This window comes from Acinonyx jubatus, chromosome E3 (genome assembly GCF_027475565.1).
Source record: "Acinonyx jubatus isolate Ajub_Pintada_27869175 chromosome E3, VMU_Ajub_asm_v1.0, whole genome shotgun sequence".
Lineage (NCBI taxonomy): Eukaryota > Metazoa > Chordata > Mammalia > Carnivora > Felidae > Acinonyx > Acinonyx jubatus.
This window is the reverse complement of record NC_069398.1, coordinates 11,937,588-11,961,544: the sequence shown is the minus strand read 5'-3', so window position 1 is coordinate 11,961,544 and position 23,957 is coordinate 11,937,588. Positions and strand designations below refer to the sequence as shown.

General features: G+C 39.9%; 3 protein-coding genes across 13 annotated transcripts in view; 2 read left to right on the top strand and 1 right to left on the bottom strand.

The window, feature by feature from the left end:
- Positions 1–14,780, top strand: part of ERI2 (ERI1 exoribonuclease family member 2) — a 62,377-nt gene extending 47,597 nt beyond the window's left edge. For all 3 annotated transcript variants that reach the window (XR_008294492.1, XR_003415246.2, XR_003415248.2), the window contains 2 exons: positions 12,912–13,011; positions 14,201–14,780. The gene's annotated coding sequence lies outside the window, so the exon portion shown is untranslated. The remainder of the gene's footprint in view (positions 1–12,911; positions 13,012–14,200) is intronic.
- The window catches only part of ACSM3 (acyl-CoA synthetase medium chain family member 3), a 62,210-nt gene extending 46,277 nt beyond the window's left edge, over positions 1–15,933 (bottom strand). Inside the window, exon 1 of one of the 3 annotated variants that reach the window (XM_015067157.3) lies at positions 15,780–15,933. The gene's annotated coding sequence lies outside the window, so the exon portion shown is untranslated. Of the gene's footprint in view, positions 1–1,316; positions 1,531–15,779 lie in introns of those variants that run through there. The other 2 variants (XM_053213009.1, XM_053213010.1) reach the window with 2 other exon arrangements.
- THUMPD1 (THUMP domain containing 1) overlaps positions 15,536–23,957 on the top strand; it is a 41,023-nt gene continuing 32,601 nt past the window's right edge. For 6 of the 7 annotated variants that reach the window (XR_008294494.1, XR_008294497.1, XR_008294496.1 and 3 more), the window contains exons 1-4: positions 15,536–15,864; positions 17,179–17,353; positions 18,557–18,805; positions 19,349–19,799. Coding sequence is in view for 2 of the 7 variants with exons in the window: in XM_027043088.2 (XP_026898889.1) it covers positions 15,634–15,864; positions 17,179–17,353; positions 18,557–18,805; positions 19,349–19,770 (1,077 nt within the window). In the remaining 5 variants the exon portion in view is untranslated. Of the gene's footprint in view, positions 15,865–17,178; positions 17,354–18,556; positions 18,806–19,348; positions 23,205–23,957 lie in introns of those variants that run through there. The other variant, XM_027043087.2, reaches the window with a different exon arrangement.

Sequence of the window (23,957 nt, the reverse complement as noted above, 5' to 3'; positions counted from 1 at the left end):
TGAAGAGAGATACAGGAAGTTGGGCGGATAGGCAAAGTGGACAGAACATGCTTCTTCATGCATCGCATGTCTCATTACCATGTTAAATCTCCACCCCTGGGCATGGTTTTTAGTATTATAATGAGGGACAAAGTCAGTGAAAGGTCAGCACTGGGGTCCATCTTGCAGACTGGTTTGATTTGGTCTTCACCAGTCTTTGTAGTGGGGTCCCTCCTTTGGTAAGCATCCTGTTTTCCCATTCCTGTAAGACCATAGAGATCCATCTCTCAAGGATTGCCGGATTTTGTGGTGAAGATTGAGGGGACCTGAGTTCAGTCCCTGTTCCATCTTAGTAACTTCAGTGCTCATGTAAACAACCCATTTAATACTGTGGTCTTTCATTCTCTTAATATCCTGTATCCCAATGATCTTAATCCTACCCAGCCTTAGTCTCTCATTCTTGTGACTGCACCCCACACCTTCTCATTACCACCAACAGTACTACCTCCAAAATCTGTGTCAACATCCCCCACCCCGCTTTTTTTTTTTTTTACTAATTCCTCCTGTCTTGCCAGTTCATTTCCCTTTACTATCTTTATCACAGTAATTCCTTTAACTCCACTAAAATCTTCAGTCCATTGACTTGAACACTGTCTTCTTCATACCTTCACTTACCTCTTGCCCATCTTGGATTCTAGGTCCTACACAGTTCCTTTGTACTGCTCTCCCTCACCATACTCACCCGACAAAACCCAGCTTTCTGCAAAACTCCAGATAGCTATCTCCCTATATTGTGACTGCACATGAGCAGCTTAACATAGCTCTGGAGAAATGGTTCTGCGGAAACCTGGTTCTGCACTTAGGATGTTGATGGTACTTGCTAATGGTCTTAAAAAATCCAAGCAGGTCCTCCCCATTGCCTGATAACCCCATTACATATCTATAGGTGGAGATAACCATTTCATACCTTCTCCTATTTCTATAAACCTTCATCTCTCCTCTCCTCCTCTTATTTCACTGAGATTTAGAAGTAGCCAGAAGAGAATTTCCTCAACCCCCTAGTACTTAATCAACCTAAACTCCTACAATTCTGTTCATACCTTCTGCATTCCTTCCTGTAACAATGAATAGTTGTCAGGTTCCTAGTTTGGGCCACCCTCTCCACAGTGTCCTTGACATCATCTGCTCTCCCCAACTCAAGAACATTACTCCTTCAATTACCTCTGTCCTGTACCACCCATTTCTTCCTTTTATTTTGGACTAGGAGTTGCAAAGAGACAGCCACAAACACATAGTAATATCTCCTATATTAAAATATCTTAGGGGGGGTGGCTCACCGGGCCCTTGATTCTGAACCACACACCTACAGGGAGTCAGAAAGTTGTCGCGAGATGAGGAAATCCTGATGCTGGCTTTGTCTTCCTGACCCGGGAGGTAGTCGTGACAATGGACATGAAGTGAGAGGGTGATGTCTGGGCCTCAGCTGTAATCTATCCTATGCTGGCATTCGGTGAACCCTTTCAAGTTCCATCTTTGAACAATTTTCACAGTGTTGGACAACAAAGAAGACAGAAAAGCATCTCTGAGAACATCATTTTCCAGGTTCCATTTGTGTCAAGGTGGTGGCTGGTAACAAGTTCTTAAAGAAAAAAGGCTGGCTTCTGGTAAGATGGCGGTGTAGGAGGACGCTGGGCTCACCGCATCCTGAGGATCACTTAGATTCCACCCACACCTACCTAAATAACCCAGAAAATCACCAGAAGGCTAGCAGAATGGACTTTCCGGAGCCAAGCCTAGGTGAGAGGCCCATGGAAGAGGGTAGGAAGGGCGGCGAGGTGGTCGCGCTCCATGGACTGGTGGGAGGGAGCCGGGGTGGAGGGGCAGCCCACCAGCAAAGCAGAGCCCCTGAGTCTGGCTTGCAAAAGCAGAGGGGCCAGATGGAGTGTGTTTGGACAGCAAGTGGGACTTAACATCTGGAAGGTTATAAGTTAACAGCTCTGCTCGGAGAACCGGAGGGCTGGAGGACAATGGGAGGGAGAGTTGTTGAGCCCCAGAGGACAGAGCTCAGCTTGGCAGGGAACAAAGGCGGTTGTCAGCGCCATCTCCCTCGCCCATCCCCCAGCCAAAATCCCAAAGGAAACCAGTTCCTGCCAGGGAACTTGCTTGCACCGCGCAAACACCCAACGCTGTGCTTCTGCGGATCCATCCCTCCGGCAGGTCTGACTCACTCCCGGTGCCACAGGGCCCCTCCTGAAGCGGATCTCCAAAGGAAAAGCGAGCTGAGCCTCCCCCTCCCGCCCCTGTGCAACTTGCCTATCCACCCCAGCTAATACGCCAGATCCCCAGCACCACAAACCTGGCAGTGTGCAAGTAGCCCAGACAGACCATGCCACCCCACGGTGAATCCTGCCCCTAGGAGAGGGGAAGAGAAGGTACATACCAGTCTGACTGTGGCACCAGTGGTGGGCTGGGGGCAGACATCAGGTCTGACTGCGGCTCCGCCCACCAACGCAAGTTATTCAAGACAGCACAGGGGAAGTGCCCTGCAGTTCCACACTACTCCAGGGACTATCCAAAATGACAAAACAGAGAATTCCCCTCAAAAAAACCTCCAGGAAATAACAACAGCTAACGAACTGATCAAAAACAATTTAAACAATATGACAGAAAGTGAATTTAGAATAATAGTAATAAAATTAATCGCTGGGCTTGAAAACAGTATAAAGGACAGCAGAGAATCTATTGCTACAGAGATCAAGGGACTAAGGAACAGCCAGGAGGAGCTAAAAAAAATGCTATTAATGAGCTGCAAAATAAAATGGAGACGACCACAGCTCGGATTGAAGAGGCAGAGGAGAGAATAGGTGAACTAGAAGATACAATTATGGAAAAAGAAGAAGCTGAGAAAAAGAGAGATAAAAAAAATCCAGGAGTATGAGGGGAAAATTAGAGAACTAAGTGATGCACTAAAGAGAAATAATCTACGCATAATTGGTATCCCAGAGGAGGAAGACAGCGGGAACGGAGCTGAAGGTATACTTGAAGAAATAATAGCTGAGAACTTCCCTGATCTGGGGAAGGAAAAAGGCATTGAAATCCAAGAGGCACAGAGAACTCCCTTTAGACGTAACTTGAATCGATCTTCTGCACTACATATCATGGTGAAACTGGCAAAATACAAGAATAAAGAGAAAATTCTGAAAGCAGCTAGGGATAAATGTGCTCTAACATATAAAGGGAGACCTATAAGACTCGTGACCGATCTCTCTACTGAAACTTGGCAGGCCAGAAAGCAATGGCAGGAGATCTTCAATGTGATGAACAGAAAAAATATGCAGCCGAGAATCCTCTATCCAGCAAATCTGTCATTCAGAATAGAAGGAGAGATAAAGGTCTTCCCAAACAAACAAAAACTGAAGGAATTCATCACCACTAAAACCAGCCCTACAAGAGATCCTAAGGGAGATCCTGTGAGACAAAGTACCAGAGACATCGCTACAAGCATGAAACCTACAGACATCACAATGACTCTAAACCCATATCCTTCTATAATAACACTGAATGTAAATGGACTAAATGCGCCAACCAAAAGACACAGGGTATCAGAATGGATAAAAAAACAAGACCCATCTATTTGCTGTCTACAAGAGACTCATTTTAGACCTGAGGATACTTTCAGATTGAAAGTGAGGGGATGGAAACTATTTATCATGCTACTGGAAGTCAAAAGAAAGCTGGAGTGGCCATACTTATGTCAGACAAACTAGACGTTAAATTAAAGGCTGTAACAAGAGATAAAGATGGGAATTATATAATAATTACAGGGTCTATCCATCAAGAACTAACAATTATAAATGTCTATGCGCCGAATACAGGAGCCCCCAAATATATAAAACAATTACTCACAAACACAAGCAACCTTATTGACAAGAATGTGGTAATTGCAGGGGACTTTAATACCCCACTTACAACAATGGATAGATCATCTAGACACATGATCAATAAAGAAACAAGGGCCCTGAATGATACATTGGATCAGATGGACTTGACAGATATATTTAGAACTCCGCATCCCAAAGCAACAGAATATACTTTCTTCTCGAGCGCACATGGAACGTTCTCCAAGACAGATCATGTACCGGGTCACAAAACAGCGCTTCATAAGTATACAAGAATTGAAATCATACCATGCATACTTTCGGACCACAATGCGATGAAGCTTGAAATCAACCACAGGAAAAAGTCTGGAAAACCTCCAAAAGCATGGAGGTTAAAGAACACCCTACTAAAGAATGAATGGGTCAACCAGGCAATTAGAGAAGAAATTAAAAAATATATGGAAACAAATGAAAATGAAAATACAACAATACAAATGCTTTGGGATGCAGCAAAGGCAGTCCTGAGAGGAAAATACATTGCAATCAAGGCCTATCTCAAGAAACAAGAAAAATCCCAAATACAAAATCTAACCGCACACCTAAAGGAAATAGAAGCAGAGAAGCAAAGACACCTTAAACCCAGGAGAAGAAGAGAAATAATAAAGATCAGAGCAGAAATAAACAATATAGAATCTTAAAAAAATGTAGAGCAGATCAATGAAACCAAGAGTTGGTTTTTTGAAAAAATAAACACAATTGGTAAACCTCTAGCCAGGATTCTCAAAAAGAAAAGGGAGATGACCCAAATAGATAAAATCATGAATGAAAATGGAATTATTACAACCAATCTCTCAGAAAAACAAGCAATTATCAGGGAATACTAGGAAAAATTATATGCCAACAAACTGGACGACCTGGAAGAAATGGACAAATTCCTAAGCACCCACACACTTCCAAAACTCAAACAGGAAGAAATAGAAAGCTTGAACAGACCCATAACCAGCGAAGAAATTGAATCAGTTATCAAAAGTCTCCCAACAAATAAGAGTCCAGGACCAGATGGCTTCCCTGGGGAATTCTACCAGACATTTAAAGCAGAGATAATACCTATCCTTCTCAAGCTATTCCAGAAAATAGAAAGTAAAGGAAAACTTCCAGACTCATTCTATGAAGCCAGCATTACTTTGATTCCTAAACCAGACAGACACCCAGTAAAAAAAGAGAACTACAGGCCAATATCCCTGATGAATATGGATGAAAAATTCTCAATAAGATACTAGCAAAATTGAATTCAACAGCACATAAAAAGAATTATTCACCATGATCAAGTGGGATTCATTTCTGGGATGCAGGGCTGGTTCAACATTCACAAGTCAATCAACGTGATACATCACATTAATAAAAGAAAAGATAAGAACCATATGATCCTGTCAATTGATGCAGAAAAAGCATTTGACAAAATTCGCATTCTTTCTTAATAAAAACCCTCGAGAAAGTCAGGATAGAAGGAACATAGTTAAACATCATAAAAGCCATTTATGAAAAGCCCACAACTAATATCATCCTCAATGGGGAAAAACTGAGAGCTTTCCCCCTGAGATCAGGAACACGACAGGGATGTCCACTCTCACTGCTGTTGTTTAACATAGTGTTGGAAGTTCTAGCAATCAGACAACAAAAGGAAATCAAAGGCATCAAAATTGGCAAAGATGAAGTCAAGCTTTCACTTTTTGCAGATGACGTGACACTATACATGGAAAACACTATAGACTCCACCAAAAGTCTGCTAGAACTGATACATGAATCAGCAGAGTCGCAGGATACAAAATCAATGTACAGAAATCAGTTGCATTCTTATACACTAATAATGAAGCAACAGAAAGACAAATAAAGAAACTGATCCCATTCACAATTGCACCAAGAAGCATAAAATACCTAGCAATAAACCTAACCAAAGATGTAAAAGATCTGTATGCTGAAAACTATAGAAAGCTTAGGAAGGAAATTGAAGAAGATATAAAGAAATGGAAAAACATTCCATGCTCATGGCTTGGAAGAATAAATATTGTCAAAATGTCAATACTACCCAAAGCTATCTACACATTCAATGCAATCCCAATCAAAATTGCACCAGCATTCTTCTCAAAGCTAGAACAAGCAATCCTAAAATTCATATGGAACCACAAAAGGCCCCGAATAGCCAAAGTAATTTTGAAGAAGAAGACCAAAGCAGGAGGTATCACAATCCCAGACTTTTGCCTCTACTACAAAGCTGTAATCATCAAGACAGTATGGTATTGGCACAAAAACAGACACATAGACCAATGGAATAGAATAGAAACCCCAGAACTAGACCCACAAACGTATGGCCAACTCGTCTTTGACAAAGCAGGAAAGAATATCCAATGGAAGAAAGACAGTCTCTTTAACAAATGGCGCTGGGAGAACTGGACAGCAACATGCAGAAGAATGAAACTAGACCACTTTCTTACACCATTCACAAAAACAAACTCAAAATGGATAAAGGACCTGAATGTGAGACAGGAAACCATCAAAACTCTAGAGGAGAAAGCAGGAAAAGACCTCTCTGACCTCAGCCGCAGCAATTTTTTACTTGACGCATCCCCAAAGGCAAGGGAATTAAAAGCAAAAATCAACTGTTGGGACCTCATGAAGTAAAAAAGCTTTTGCACAGCAAAGGAAATAATCAACAAAACTAAAAGGCAACCGACGGAATGGGAAAAGATATTTGCAAAGGACATATCGGACAAAGGGCTAGTATCCAAAATCTATAAAGAAATCACCAAACTCCACACCCGAAAAACAAATAATCCAGTGAAGAAATGGACAGAAAACATGAATAGACACTTCTCTAAAGAAGACCTCCAGATGGCCAACAGGCACATGAAAAGATGCTCAACGTCGCTCCTCATCAGGGAAATACAAATCAAAACCACACTCAGATATCACCTCACGCCAGTCAGAGTGGCCAAAATGAACAAATCAGGAGACTGTAGATGCTGGAGAGGATGTGGAGAAATGAGAACCCTCTTGCACTGCTGGTGGGAATGCAAACTGGTGCCACCACTCTGGAAAACAGTGTGGAGGTTCCTCAAAAAATTAACAACAGACCTACCCTATGACCCAGCAGTAGCACTGCTAGGAATTTACCCAAGGGATACAGGAGTACTGATGCATAGGGGCACTTGTATCCCAATGTTTATAGCAGCACTCTCAACAATAGCCAAACTGTGGAAAAAGCCTAAATGTCCATCAAATGATGAATGGATAAAGAAATTGTGGTTTATATACACAATGGAGTATTACGTGGCAATGAGAAAGAATGAAATATGGTCCTTTGTAGCAACGTGGATGGAACTGGAGAATGTGATGCTAAGTGAAATAAGTAAGGCAGAGAAAGACAGATACCATATGGTTTCACTCTTATGTGGATCCTGAGAAACTTAACAGAAACCCATGGGGGAGGGGAAGGAAAAAAAAAAAAAGAGGTTAGAGTGGGAGAGAGCCAAAGCATAAGAGACTGTTAAAAACTGAGAACAAACTGAGGGTTGATGGGGGTGGGAGGGAGGGGAGGGTGGGTGATGGGTATTGAGGAGGGCACCTTTTGGGATGAGCACTGGGTGTTGTATGGAAACCAATTTGACAATAAATTTCATATATTAAAAAAATAGTGATAGCTTAATATAAAATATATTTATTAATATAAAATAATATAAAATATATAATATAAAAATAATATAAAATAATGTCTGCATATGGATAAAAATGAAAGATACAGAATGATATAAAGTAGTTACTAAATGTGTTGCAAAACAAGGTATATGTGTGTATAGGGAAGTGGGTGGAATATATATGCAACTAGTTTTTCAAATAAGTCTTAAATCAACTTTAGTTTTTCTCCCAATTTCTGTCCCCCCACCCCTGCTATATCCAATATCCCTTTTCTATCCCTTAGTGACTTGCTGGGATGATCCCACAATTCACAATCACTTTTAGTTATAAGTTTGTCCACTTAAAAATGTTAATCACAGAGGTGCCTGGGTGGCTCAGTCGGTTAATTTTCAGTTGATTTTGATCAATTTTCAGTTGATTTTGGCTCAGGTCATGATCTCAATGTGTGTGAGATTGAGCTCCACATCAGGCTCTGTGCTGACAGTGTGGAACCTGCTTGGGATTCTCTCTGCCACCACTCACATTCTCTCTTTCCCTCTCTGCCCCACCCCCCTCAAAAATAAAAATACGTATTAATCACAGACTCAATGTACATTGCACCTGTTCCCCTCTCCCTAGCACAGACTTGCTCTGTGCTTCTTGGGACCAGCAGTGGACAGGACTGGCCACCCTTCTGCACTCTTCCCACTCTAGTATCTAGAATAGAGACATGTAGCTTGTCTGCCTCTCATATACCTTCCCCCGCTTATCTAACCTCTAGACACTCTACTGTCAGAGTTAAGGAAAAAAGATTAAGAGAAGGGGGTTTACCATGCTGGCTAAGACTTTAATCCTCTGTTGGGCCTGGCTGTTCAAGCCTAGGTATCTTCTGGGAGTGCACTTGGCACAGAAGATACTCACACATCTTTAGAACACCTTGTCTCAGGCTGCAAGCCTCTGCTGTGTTGTCTTTCCACCCACCTTACTCTCTGTGCTCTGCCATGTGTCTCTACTTCTCTTTCTGGCTTATTTCCATACTTGGTCAGGCAGAAGGGGACATCATCCCAGTAATGTGATGCCAGTCTCCTTCCAGGAACCACTAACCTTTATAATGGATTCCCTTAGTGTCCCTCTCAGCAAAGGGTGTGAAAGTACTATCTTCTTTCCCATCCCCAAGTTTCTGATTTAGGCCCAAAAGCAGAGTGCTCTCAGTGTAGCAGGACCAGTTGAGCCACCTTTTCACAAACCTGGAGACAGTTACAAAACTTAGTCTTTTTTTTTTTTTTTTAGTTTATTTATTTTGAGAGAGAGGGAGAGAGAGAGAGAGAGAGAAAATGTCAAGCAGGCTCCGCATTGTCAGTGAAGAGCCCAGTATGGGGCTCGAACACACAAACTGTGAGATCATGACCTGAGCTGAAATCAAGAGTCAGATTCTTAACCAACTGAGCCACCCAGGCTCCCCTCTTAGTCTTTTTTGACAGTTCTCTTTAGAATGGAAAGGGCAGGGACATAATGCCTCTTAATCCTTAGCTTTGGGCTTTAGTTGAGAAATGTGAAGAGACACCTGAACTCTTACTAAGCACCATTTTTATATACATGTAGGATGAAAACATACATATGTGAATGTATAGGTTATGTGTATACATTCACATATGTATGTATAAATATGTATCACATATGTGTCACATATGTATATATACACACATATTTATGCACTTAATTATTCCCTTTTAAAACATGAATCAGTTCATACTACACATACCTCACTTTTTTTTCCTTGATTTTCCAATGTATCTTGTAGATCTTTCCATATTAACCCATTTAGATAAAATAAGGCTTATCTTGAGTACTGGAAATCAGTAAGGAGTGACTGGAGACACCTCAGAGCAAACTGAGCAACAGAAAAAGCCTGGGTCTTCACCTCAACTCTTGTTTGCTTAAAAATTAATCTTACCAAACCTTCCAATTAGCAACAGCCATGACAAAACAGCAGTAGCTAACATTTATTGAATATTTTTATGTGATTACCATGAATTACTTTTATTCAATACTCATAACTTCCTATAAGGTATATATTATAGCTATTCCCATTTTATAGATGAGGAGCATGAGGTTAGAGCAGTTTATTTGCCCAAGGTCATAGAGGTAGCAAAGGGGTGGAATCAGTATTTAAACACAAGACTGCGACTCTCAATGTATGTTCTTAATCAGTTTGTCTATTTGTTCATCTACACATTGAATGCCATATTCTCATTGACTTCCCTCCAATTTTTTTTAAATTTTTTTTTAACGTTTATTTATTTTTGAGACAGAGAGAGACAGAGCATGAACGGGGGAGGGTCAGAGAGAGGGAGACACAGAATCTGAAACAGGCTCCAGGCTCTGAGCTGTCAGCACAGAGCCCGACGTGGGGCTCGAACTCACGGAGCGCGAGATCATGACCTGAGCCGAAGTCAGACGCTTAACCGACTGAGCCACCCAGGGGCCCCAACTTCCCTCCAATTTTTAACTTAAATATAAATGATTCAACCTGACTACTCATGTAGATTCTTATTTAGGCCTCATCTGTGCTGAAAGATCCTCTAAGCCTCTGTCATCCTGGACTATTAAGCATGTGCCGTACCTACTCTGAAATTTATACTTCTTGCATTAGTACTTTATCCAAAACTATTGTTATGCCTTGGTGGAGTGTGCAGTTCACAGATGATTTCAGTTCCAAATGGATGTATTTCTAACTTGTTGAACTGTCTGAGGCTCCACCATTAGGGATTCACTCTTAGGAGCACTGACAAAAGTGGAAGTAAGAAGCAGGAGGAGGACCTACAAGTACTCAAAAAAGTAGAGCTATACAGTAAAACAATGAAATTTAAACATAGATTATTCAACCAAATCTCAGAGAAGCAGGAAGGAAGTACTTGTGAAACCTCATGAAAAGTTTTAAGAAGACTCATGCATGTATAGAGTGTAAAATTGGAGAAGAAAATTGGAGGGAAGGAGATTTATTCACCTTTTCTCTCAAGAACCAACATCCATAAAATGCCAAATTTGCCTTACCTGTCAAAATTAGACTCTAGCAGTGGTGGGATGAAGCACACTGGCGGCGGGGGCGGGGAGGGGCTGGGATCAGGAGTTCAGGACACCCAGCAGGGCTAAGTGAGGATGCAGGTAGGAACAAACAGCTAGACCAAATGTGGCTTCTCCAGGGATAGACCAAGTTCACATGGCTTCAGAGTCAGGTTCCATTGTGGAACTCAGGCTGTTGGGCACGTTTCTTATGCAGCTTGTAGGTGTGATAAAAGTGCAAGTGTGGCACAAGTGCTGTGGGCACAGAGCCAGTGAAAGACCTGGGGTGTCATTCAATCAAATGTGAGGCAGGAGCCAGTTGGCAGAGGTAAGGTGTTACGTATTTTATCTTATTTTATGATACACGATATTAAGTTAACTATATTTAAAGTTTCTTTCCCTTCTGGCCTCCTTCCTCAAAGGATTACATTTAGCTTTCAATAAGTGACACATGGAGATAAGACATTAGGGGACAAATAATGCATTTAGGGGACTGGGTTGGGGAATGGATACTAATATAAAAAATACTAGGGACACCTGGGTGGCTCAGTTAGTTGAGTGTTGGCTCAGGTCATGATCCCAGGGTCATGGGATTGAGCCCTGTGTTGGGCTGTGTCGGGCTCCATGCTGAGCATGAAGCCTGCTTGAGATTCTCTCTCCCTGCGCCACCCCCCCCCCCCCGCTCTACTCCTCTCTCCAGCTCGTACTCTCTCAATCTCTAAAATTAAAAAAATAAATAAATAAATAAATAAATAAATAAATAAATAAATAAAAATACTAGACATCACTGAGTCACAACTGAGCCCCAAACCAGCTGTTTTTAAGTCCACACTGACTCAACAGTGACTATGAACAAGTCCACATTGACTGAACAGTGACTATGACTTGTCATGCCTATCTTAATGAGTTTTCCTAGTAACCCGGAAAATTGGTATTATTGTCCCCATTTAAACGTTGTTGTTTTGTTTTTTTAATCTCATGAGGAAATTCAGCTTCTCACTTGCTTGAAGTTCCCCAGCCAGAACATGGCAGAACTGGGATTTAAACACAGTTTGACTTTAGAATTTGGGCCCATGATCATATACAGATTATCAACTCTGAAGGTGGCAGGTGTAGAGAAATCAAATCAGCAGGTGACCAGGGTTCAGTGTTAAGACATCTATTACCTGAAAATGCTGGGTAACAAGAGAATAAGGCAGGAAATCCTAGATGGATAGTGTAGTCAGAACAGGAACAAAATCTAAGAGTGTTTCCTACCTGTGTTCGGGGCAAGGATGGATTCTGTACTGAACATACAAGTAGAAGTTAAATGGCAGTAACTTTGAAAGGAAGAGAAAGAGAAAGAGAATTTAGAATGTCTTACATCATTCTTCCCTTTCTGGGCTGAAGACCTCATGAATATGTGAAGCGAATTAGAATTAGGTTAATTAGAATAAAAGGCAAATTCCTCATAGTACTTATTCCAAACCCACATTATCCGCTGCACAGGGTATTAAGTGATTTTTCTATAATGCCGACATTCCTTTTCTTAAAACAAAACAAAACAAAAAAACCACTTGGTATACAGGAGCCAGAAGAGGGGTTTACAAGCCACATCACAGAGCCCTTGGTGCCCAATGACAGACACCAGACCTCTGACCATGACTGGTAACCTAAGGAGGTGAAAGTTCACACAAATTGAAATTTCATACAAATGTGTTTCCAGCATTGCCAGGGAAATCTCTCTCTTAATTCCTAGCTTCTTTTCCCGCTCCTCTGGTGGGGCTTAATGGGATCTGGACTTGGTATACTTCCCTTCTTAATAGCATTGGTCTTAACCTTTTTCCTTTACTGACCATTTCTTGGGGTTGAGTTCAAATGTTCAATAATATTTTTTGAGCACCTAATATGGATCTGGCATTATGGCAGGCACCAAGGATAAAAACAAAAGTAAAAACAAGTTTCAGTCAGCTCTCTCTATGCTTCTGAACACCACAGCAATGCCACTGTTCTTCACAATCAACTGAGGACCCCCAGAAATCTATACTATGCAATCTCCATTGTCAAAAGTAAAGGCTATGCTGATTATATAGGTGAAAGCTAAATATAAGATGATGACAAAATTTTTGGAAATAGTGGTAGATCTAGGGTCAGAAGAACCAAGGATGACTGGGGGAGTGAGGAGGCTAGAACTAGCATCCATGTTCTGAAAAGTCTAGTACTGTCACTGCTTCTGGAGTGGCTGCAAAGCTGATGATACTGGATTTGGAATGCCACTGCCATTGGTCAGATGAACTCTAAATGGGCACTCCTCTTTACACATTTGCTTCCAATTCTCAGACCCTCACAGATGCATCCAATTGATGAAGCTGAGGTGATGTGCTCACATTACAGAGTGGGAAAAAGGGATACCTGACATGTCAAGCTTCCATGATGCAAGGTGGGCCCTGCCTTCCACTCAGACTCATCCAATGATGGATTACACCTCCTCCCCAAAAGGGGGTTCATTTATTGAGCAAACAAAAACAACAAATGTTAACCATAAGGTAGACAAAAACTAACAAGGAAGTAGTTATAGGTGATCATGATATGTATTCCAGCCCAGTTTTCCCACTGGTGATAGAATCTGCTTATTTCTCTGCCTTCATCCCTAGGATAACAGTATTAAAGAAGACATATTGGAAATCGCTTCCTCAAGGATTCCATTTCTTATGAATTTGCCTCCATATTTGGCCAGAGGGAGCACCCTAAAAGGGAAATGAATTTTTTCCATTTGTCCTACTCTACAGTGTGGAATGGGACAGTTAACACCTAGTACTAATCAGGAACTCTAGTATTAATATTAGTAATTTAAGCAAAAGAACCTAAGGGAAGATAAGGTTATACACACACACACATCTTTATATACATATATGTATATATACAACTATACATACATATACATATATATTTACATATAAGAAAAAACCCAGTTAACCATGAAGTTCAACATCAGGATAATTACTTTTCCTCTTTTTAGTATTTTGTTGTTTCATACATTACAAGTAAATCTCGGAATGTGAGATTGAAATATCTAGGTCAATAAAAAGCACAGTACTCCTGCATTGCTTACCAAAGCAATATACTGTCATAGGTGGAACACCAACATAAGGGATTTATAAAGTTCAAGTTGACTTTTTTTTTTAATGTTTATTTATTTTGAGGTAGGGGGAGGAACAGAGAGAGAGAGAGAGAGAGAGAGAGAATCCCAATCAGGCTCTGCTCCGTCAGTGCAGACCCTGACACCAGGCTCAAACCTACTAACAGATCATGACTTGAGCCAAAGTTGGATGCTTAACCAACTGAGCCACCTCAAGTTGACTTTTAATTGCATGAAGTATAAGGAGCTGGATTCCTGACTTTAGGGTATGGGGAATATTATGATGTTAACTCTGAAGGGATTGCTTATCTATCCAGTTTAATGAGTGGGTTCATAAACATTTTAGGGGACAGATATGAAGAAAAGAAAATAACAAGGTATATTTAATTGGAGAAAAGAAGATGAATAATTTTCCTAGTAGTGAAAATTCTTTTATATGTATATGGACTATTCTAGACTATTATTTCATATCAGAATTACTTTTTCATAGGTGTCACAAGAATGTGAATCTGAGAGATGAAGGCCTTACAATAAATAAGAAGTTCTTTATTCCTGACTTTCTATAACAATCTACATTTCTGGGGCACTGGATTCGCTAATTCTTCCTAGGGCAACAAAGGACAAACCTTCTTTTGGCTTTTCATGATTTTGTTCAGAAGTGAGGATGTGATTTCCTGTCCAGACCAACTACAGTCGGAACAATAATTCACCAAAATGTTACTGTCACTTGTTATGACATCAGCGTCAAACAAAAGTTGTGTGAAGAAATTGATATGGACAATATCTTGGGTATGAATATGAATCTTGGGTATGAATAGTGACAATTCAATGTTAAGAAGTTTGGCAGGAGCACCTGGGTGGCTCAGTCGGTTAAGAGCTGGACTTCAGCTCAGGTCATGATCTCATGGTTCGCGAGTTTGAGCCTCACGTGGAGCTCTGTGCTGACAGCTCAGAGTCTGCAGCCTGCTTCAGATTCTGTGTCTCCCTCTCCCTCTCTCTCTCTGCCCCTCCCCCGATTGCACTCTATCTCTCTCAAAAATAAACATTAAAAAAGTAATTAAAAAAAAGAAGTTTGGCCAAGTTTCCCTGTATTTTATATTTCTTATTCTGATAATCAACTCTCGGACTTCAATGAGTTTCTTATACTTTGTGTTCTTTATTTGTACCTCTGGGGTTCTCCAACAGGAGTGCTAAAGTCAAGTCCATTGCATATGCACATTTCAAAAGGAGCAAAAAATAAGTAGGGTGGTTTGGAAGAAACATTGATTTCTAAGAAACACTGGCCTATAAGGGCAACATGAGTATGAAGTGTGTCTGTCTTTGCTAATGGTCTCAACCTTAGTACTTAGGTCAATAACTAGTGCATGGGTACTTAATAAATATTACCAGAATGAATCAATGACTATGAATGGTAAACAAAACAGTTCTTTACAAGCATGGTCTACATCCGGCTGGAGGCCAGCATGTAAATTTACAAACCTGCTCCATCCAGGCCAATTCCCCAGGAAGCCCTGGCTTTTGGATAGTGAGCAGTAAGAAGTGCCCATCAAGGGCGCCTCAGTGGCTCAGTCGTTGAACTTCCGACTTGGGCTGAGATCATAATGTCACCCTTTGTGGGTTGAACCCTGACAGCGCACAGCCTTCTACGGTTTCTCTGTCTTCCCCTCTCTCTGTCCCTCCCCCACCTCAAAGAAGAAAAAAAAAGTGCCTGTCCACTTTCTCCAAGGGCGGGCCTCGCACCACCATTCCACAGCCGGCCACCTGCCGGCTTTAGGACCCGGCGCAGCACGGAATGAAACGTGGGAGGCGGGACTAAGAGAGGCCGTCGCACACACATGACGAAAGCAGCTGGCGTCAGCAGAGGTGAGGAAGCCGGGAATAGAGGAGAAAGCTGTTTCTCGCTAGCCTTGGTTCTCACGCGCCATGGCGGCCCCTGTCCAGCCGCCTCCTCAGTCTAGCGGTGGAAAGCGCAAAGGGAAAGCTCAGTATGTGCAGGCCAAGCGGGCGCGGCGCTGCGACGGCGGTGGGCCACGGCAGCTGGAACCCGGGCTACAGGGCATTCTCATTACCTGCAACATGAACGAGCGCAAGTGCGTGGAGGAGGCCTACAGTCTGCTCAACGAATACGGCGACGACATGTACGGGCCGGAAAAGGTACGAGCCCCAGAGAGGGTAAACGGGCCTGTGAGAAAAGAAAGGAATGCAGGAAGGCCGGCTGTCTTCTACGCGTGCGCGAGTTTTGTGGCCTGGTCTGTGTTCTCGCCTTCTCGCGGAGTCTGAGTTGTAGATCGCTGCCGGGTCGCGTGCTTGAAAAGCTTGCCCATTTGAGGGGTTTTTCCCATTATTAATCACAGGGGCTCCTGTTTATAGATTGCTTCTGAGATCCACGTGTTGTGTTTCTGAAGCCCTCAAAGAAACGTTTATTTCTTACGGTAGACTTGTGAAGTAATATTCACGAGGACACTGGAGCTCAAGTAGGTTAAGTAAACGGTCCAAATTCACAGGGGAAACTTCATTGGTCGTCATAGTTTTTATATATCTTACCACCATCTTTACGCCATGGTTGTAATAATTGTCCTAAGCGTTGTGTCTGAAATAGTGGGTTTAGTACTAGGGCTAGTTGTTTCTCAAATGCACGTGTAAATACATTTTAAAAAGCAAAAATTTTTGTACCAATTCCATCTAAGATCTAATTGTCTCAACACAGTTTGGAAATCTTTATATTATTGGCATAAGATCTGGACTAATACAGAAACACCTGAATTAATTAAAAGGGGGAGGGTAGATAATACACAGGGGATTTGGATTCAAGTACTGTTATTTACTAGATCTACGGCATGGGCGTATTATTTAATTCTGCTGAGCTAGATAAAAAAGAATAAATGATAGTATATTTAAGGTTGGCTGACAAGTTGCTTATGTATATAAATACATCCTGATAAATAATAAAGGTTCCATAAATGGGTATAATTATTACTGATGCCTGACTGGCAAACTCCATTGGTGGGGCAGAGAACTAGGCAACAAGTTAGTGTCCTGTCTCCACTGGTGTCTTGAGCAAATTCTCAAACTATTTTTGTTCCCTCTTCCTTAGTAGAATAGAGATAAGGGTTTTTAATGCCATAACAGGTTGGTCTAATCTCACCAAAAGGAGACGGTCTCATTAGGTACAAAGATACCTAGTGATGGGATTTAAGGTTTACCTTGAAGTAATTCATTTGGTGAGCACATTTCCCTGTGTCCCAGAGTGTCAAGATGTTTTTGAAAGCATTTTTCAAATTATATGTACCCCAGTCTGAAGGAACTTCCTTTTTCCTCTACATTTTGTAGGGAGTGATGTGTCAGTTTCTTAATAAAAAGTTTTATTGTCAGTATTGATCCATCTGCCACTGGAGGTTTCACATAAATATATAGTTACAGCTTTTAACATGAGCTGTTTTGGCATTTTTGCTCATTAATTTTATGCAGTTTACAGACAAAGATCAGCAGCCCTCTGGAAGTGAGGGAGAAGATGATGATATGGAGGCTGCCTTGAAGAAAGAAGTTGGTGACATTAAAGCATCTACAGAGATGAAGCTAAGAAGATTCCAATCAGTGGAGAGTGGAGCAAATAACGTAGTCTTCATCAGGACACTTGGGATAGGTGTGTCTAATAAGCCTTAAGATTATTGAGCCTATAATATCTAGACATCTCCTTGTCTTAGTGAATACTGCCTAAAAAGTGGCTTCATGGTCACAGCTCAGTTAATAATTTGATTGATCTTCTTCACACTGTTTTAGCACTAAGCATATGGAAAGGTAGAATGGTGTGGTGAACATAACATTGGCTTAAGAGTGGAAACCTGGCTTTGCCACTTTCTTTGCGTGTAACTTTAGGTGAAACAAGAGTACAAGTTCTGTCTAAAAGAAGCAGCTGCTATTCAGCTCCAGCCAATTTGGAATGACTTTAACCATCTGGAATGTAGTCCTAATAGAGCCAGGTCTTTTGATTTTTGAAAAGAAGGTGGAAATCTGGAGAAGTTTGTAGATTTTTTAATGTAGTTAACTAATTTAAAAGTATTGAAAACACTGAGTAGCCCCAAATAGACTTGTATATCATCAGGATGTGGCCTAAGGATCATATGATGATTTTGTGTATTCATGGTCTTGGGGCTCCTCTGAGTTCTGAGATCTGGATTTTTGTACAAATTTGATCAATGGATGAGTTGAATGTGTGGTTTTTAAGTTTATTTATATTTGGAGAGAGTGAGTAGGGGAGGGGCAGAGAGAGATGGAAAGAGAGAATCCCAAGCAGGCTCCATGCTCAACTCAGAGCCCCAGACAGTGCTCGATCCCATGACAGTGAGATCATGCCCTGAGTTGAAATCAAGAGTCAGATGCTTCACCTGCTGAGCCACCCAGACACCCCTTAATTAAATCTTTTAAAGTGACTTGCAGATTTTGTTTTGTTTATTATTGTAAAAAAAAACAAAAACAAAACACTGCTGTTTAATAATATGTTGGTAGTTGCTCTTGTTATAGGAAAACAATATGGTCTTGTTTGGACAAGTCAGACATCACAAAAATGTTAACTCCAGTGTCTTCATGAACTGTTGTTTTTAGTGAAAGCAGTAGTAATGCTGAAGAGTTAACATATTAGATATAGTAGTAATCATAGGCAGTGAAGAAAGTTGGAAAAACTGTTTGATTAGACTTATTAATGTTCATCGTGATAATTTCTTCTACTATACTGTTGATGTAGGTTGCTGACAATGAAAATTCATTTTGGACAGTTTGAAGAGGTTTTAAAATGTCTGAGAGCTTATATTCTTGTTCTTTTTTTGCTGATTTTTTTCTTTTCTTTCAGAACCTGAGAAATTGGTACATCATATTCTTCAGGATATGTATAAAACCAAGAAGAAGAAGACTCGGGTTATTCTACGAATGTTACCTATTTCGGGCACATGCAAGGCTTTCTTAGAAGACATGAAAAAATATGCAGAAACATTTTTGGAACCCTGGTTTAAAGCTCCAAACAAAGGGACATTTCAGATTGTATATAAATCTCGAAATAACAGCCACATGAATAGAGAAGAAGTTATCAAAGAATTGGCAGGTATGTTTCTTTTAGTGATTTTACGTTTGTATGTAATAGTAAAACTTGTTTTTAGGAAATTTTTTTTAAGATTTAAGGCTTATATTTTTGGATATAAAACAAGTATATTAAAATGTCCTTAAAATAAGGGCGCATGGTTGGCTCAGCTGGTAGAGCATGTGACTCTTGATCTCAGGGTTGTGAGCTCGAGCCCCACATTGGGGACAGAGATTACTTTTAAAAAAAAAAAAGTCCTTAAAATAATATCAGACCTAACAGACTTGGATATGAGACTTTCTGGTAGTTAGATATTAAGTCTTCCAAATCAAGATTGAATTTTCTTTGGAAAAAAAAGTTACTCTGATTAAATATTTCAGGATTTTATTTGTATTTATTTATTGAAAGAGTTCACAGAGTTTGACTGAGGTCCATGTAGAAGCATAGACTAGTATGTATATTGCTTTTAACAAGTCCCAAATGGAAAGATGAAAGATTGTGTTTGTATCTGTCAAGCTTCATGGTACCCTTCTCCCTCTAAGCGTTTCCCTATTCTTTTTGTTACAGGAATAGTAGGCAGCCTCAATTCGGAAAATAAAGTGGATCTTACCAATCCACAGTACACAGTGGTAGTAGAAATCATTAAAGCTGTCTGTTGCCTGAGTGTTGTGACAGATTACATGTTGTTCAGAAAGTATAATCTCCAGGAGGTGGTTAAGAGTGCTAAGGACCCATCACAGCTTAACCCAAAGCAGCCAGCACAAGCAGGAAATGGGAAAGAAGCTAAATTGGAATCTGGTGACAAATCAAATCAAAATGACCCAGCAGAAGGAAAAAATAACCAGCAAGTGGTACCAGAAAATAATGAGGAGCTGGGGCACACAAAACCAAGATCTGAGACACAGGTGGTGAGTGAGGGAGGAGCTAATCTTGAACTTGAAAGTCAAGTCACAGAAGGATCTGAGCCAAATGAAAATGACCTCTCATAGAGAAAAAAAAAAATCATTTGATGTTGCAGGTAGGTTTCTCTGGTGGCATTTGGTGAGATGTTGGTAGGATTCTGTATAAAATTGTGACTGAAAATACATACAGGTTTTGAACTTTGTATGTTGCATAATGCTGTACTCACAATAGTGAACAGTGATTGAGCAGCTCCATTAACAGTTATGTTAGAGATCTTTTCAGCCCCATGTGCCAGGTGCAGTTTGGCTTATGTGAATTTTGTTTAGCTGGGAGAAACTGTGGATAATTGGTGAGCACTTGCATGGAGCACTTGCATTGGTGACAGGAGGATAATGTTGGGCTCTCCCTCATGATTACTTTCCCCAGCCTCCCTTTCTGCACTGCCATCTAACTTACTGGAGTAAACAAACTCTGTAAGAGACACTCCTAGGGAAATTAGCATTCTAAGGAAGGAATTTTTACATGTTGCAACTCATCTGTCCCCTGTCACTTTGTTGTAAACATTGCAAAAACATGGGTCTTCTAGATGAGAAGTGAATTGTTTTTTGTGAAGTTTTTGCATTTTTTTGCGATTCTTAGAGTTACTTTGTAATTCTTAGTTACTATGGCAGATTTTAGATTTTATTTACATTTGTTAAACAAATCTGATGTTCCGGTGCTGCAATTTTTGAGGTCATGGTGTAAGATAGAAGAGGACCATTCTAGGCATAGAAATACAGACATTTCTGTTGAGGTTAGTGATGAAGAATTAGTCTTCTGTGATACTTTGGTATGCCAGTGCAACAAGGGACACAAATTCTTTCTTTACAGTGAAAGCTACTTTTCAGTGATCTTATGGATTTACAATCGAAGCTGTTGTCTTCCATTGTACATTGTGGAATGCAACTTACAAACCTAGCATTTGCTCTAGCAATTGCAACTATAAATCATAGCCATTTGATAAGTAAAGATGTTGATTATTTTAAATGGCATCTGGAATATCAAAACAGTAAACTGTGTTTAAAAAAGTCACATTCAGTGGCACCTGACTGGCTCAGTTCGTAGAGCATGTGACCCTTCATCTCGGGGTTGTAGGTTTGAGCCCCCTGTTGGGTGTAGAGATTGCTTAAAAATAAAATCTTAAAAAAACAAAAAAACACATTCAGTAAAAGGTTTAGAAAGCAAAATTTTAGTAGCAGCATTATATTAGAAAAATTTAATAATATAGTAATAATACCAATGTAATAATACCAATATAACATTAAAATGTGAGGGCAAGAAGCAGTATAAGAAATTGAAAAGCCTTCACTTTCAGTTTAATAAATTGATTTATGTCTCCTGATACTAAAGAGGTTTGGGTAATTAACTGAAAAGCAGCCGCTTCTCTGTCTGGGTTGATGAGTCAACAGATTCCATGAATATTTGTCCTACTATAGCCTTGGTAAGGTTGGTGAATGATGACGAAATTCAAGAAAGCTTGTTCTGCTGCGAGGAGCCTCTCAAAACAAAGGCAATATAAATTTAATGGGTCTTTATGACTGAAGACTGAAGGTCTGTCATCTCTACTCCTGGTGCTCATCCTTGGCTCCATGACCAGTTGTGCCTCATTCTGGTAAAAGGAAATGTTGACATTCATGTTATAGCACACTGCTTTCTTCCCAGAGAGGTGCTGATAGAAAACACTTGGAGTTGAAATGAAGAAAGTTCTGGATAATGCTGCAGAAATGGTTAACTTTATTAAAGACCCATTTATGCAGGAATGTTTAAAAATAAATAAAGCTCAAATCTGAACAAAGAGCACATAAATCTACATACAGAAATCCAGTGGCTTGTCAGAAGAGTTCTCAACAGGATATTTGAGTTGAAAGGTCCATTGCCAGAGTACTTACAAGAAAATATTAGGCCAGATTTTGCAGAGTGCTTTGGAGATGAAGGATGGCTAAGACACTAGTCTATTTAGCAGACATTTTTTTTTTTTTTTTTTAATCACATGAACAAACAAGTTCCTGCAAGGTCCTGGAGAAAATGTATTTTCTTAAAAGTGATAAGATTCTTGGATTGATAGGAACTGACTCGGAACAGTCACATCGCCAAAGGAACTCTTGAAATGTTTCCACACACACTTGGGCATGAGAGTGAAGAAAAGATAGCAACGAGTCTGAGGCCTTAACTAAAACTCTCTGTGAAGAACTGCAAAACCAAATAGCCTTTCCCCTCCTTTTCTCAACACCTGTGTATGACTAGGTGCGAAATCCCTTCTCTGAGTCTCAGCCCGAGATTTTGTCCAGGAGAAGAGAAAGAACTCTCTGAGTCATAGTCTGATAGTTCAGGATTTCTGTGAAATAAGAGTATCCTTAACTTAGTGCTGACACTCACATGCCATGAAACTTAATTTGAAAGTTTTTTCAAGGTTTCCCCCAGGGTAAAACTACTGAAAAAAACTGGAAGAGACTCACCAAAGAGGGCTGCATAAGAAGTCCAAGTTGAAAATAAGTATTAAGAGGCTGTGAAATTCACTTTTAGATGGGTTTATTTTTAAGTTTTAAAAAGTTCATAAGTGTTATAAATGTTGAGTCTTCCTTCACCAATGTCTATGTCTGTTTAATGGCCAGGGAATGTGGTAATGTATTTTTATCCTCCTAAACTAGTGGTCCTGCTTGGTAAACCAGACTAGAAGGATTAGGGAGGGGAAAAGACTATAGATTGGACCTTGGTAATGCAGATGAGGCTGCAAGTCCTTCTAGATCTTTAGATATTTAGAGTGTTAACTCTTAATAGGTTGAGATCATTTTAAAAGGATGATCAGAGCATTTTAACTGTCACGGAGGATAGGATTTTGGTGCCTTCATCAGACTTGCTCCAAGACAAAGACACTTTTATTTTGATAGCGCAAGACTTTGGGACTCTGGGAATAAAATTGGCCATATGCTTACAGAACATCCAAGTTTGTGGAACTGGGTTCCTTTTACTTTGTGAAAGCTGCTACTCTACAGAAAGATTTTGATTTAGTAGTTTGTTTTTAATCCTCTTGTATTTATTTTTATTTGGTAAGACCTGTGACAAAAGCTATTCTTTCCAGCTGTAAAGCACTGTGTTCTGTTGGAATCTGATTTCATTCATTGATGCATTTTCAGGTTTCATAACTTTATTGTCACTGACTTTTGAGCATGTTGTTTTATAAGTGACAAGATTCCAGGGTGGAAATTGAGTGTTGTTGTTTTTTTTTCCATTTAATTTTTGTTTTTGTTTTTAAGTTACGTCAGCTAAAAAAAACTCCAGTGTTGTGGTTTAGTAAATTTGTTTTGCTTTGTGGAGGATAGGGTGTTATACTTGGTATTTTGAGACATGTTTGTTTAAGGTTAAACATGATTTCTAAATGTTCTTTTTATTTGTATTTTGCTTTTGTTATGGCCAGATATTTAGCTTTTTTTTCATAGTTTCTGATATTTTCAGAAAAATCAAAATAAATTTGTTCCCTAAAGATTGGTGTTCTGTGCTTTTTCTTTCTTTCTGCCTCTTAGTAAATCTCTTGATTTATGTGTGTGTGTGTGTGTATACACATACATATGTATAATATATATATATAATTTTTTTTTAATGTTTATTTTTTTTGAGAGAGAGAGACAGAGTGTGAGCAGGGCAGGGGCAGAGAGAGAGGGAGACACAGAATCTGAAGCAGGCTCTGGGCTCTGAGCTGTCAGCACAGAGCCCAACGCAGGGCTGTGGGGCTCAAACTCATGAATGGTGAGATAATGGCCTGAGCTGAAGTCGGATGCTTAACCGACTGAGCCACCTAGGTGCCCCATAAATCTCTTGATTTATAATAGATACCTCATAAAAGATGTTTTTATGTCAAATTATACATTGTCCTAAAATATAAATCATTTTTATAAATGATTATATAAAAAAATATAAAACATTTAATAATTGCTCTTGAATAATTACTCTTATTAAGTAATCCAAACTTTAGATATTTTGCAGCAAATTTGCTTCAAAAGGAGGTATAGTAATACAGTAGTCAATTAAATGCACTTATTTGGTTTTTGGATTATTTATATTCCTTATTTTAATATTAATATTAATATTAAAATATAAACTAATAAAATTAAAGATTATAAAATATTAATATTTTAAAGAACTAATAAAAATATCTTAGAAATTATTATTTTTAGATTTATTTATTTTTGAGACAGCATGAGCAGGGGAGGGGCAGAGAGAATCGGGGACAGAGGAT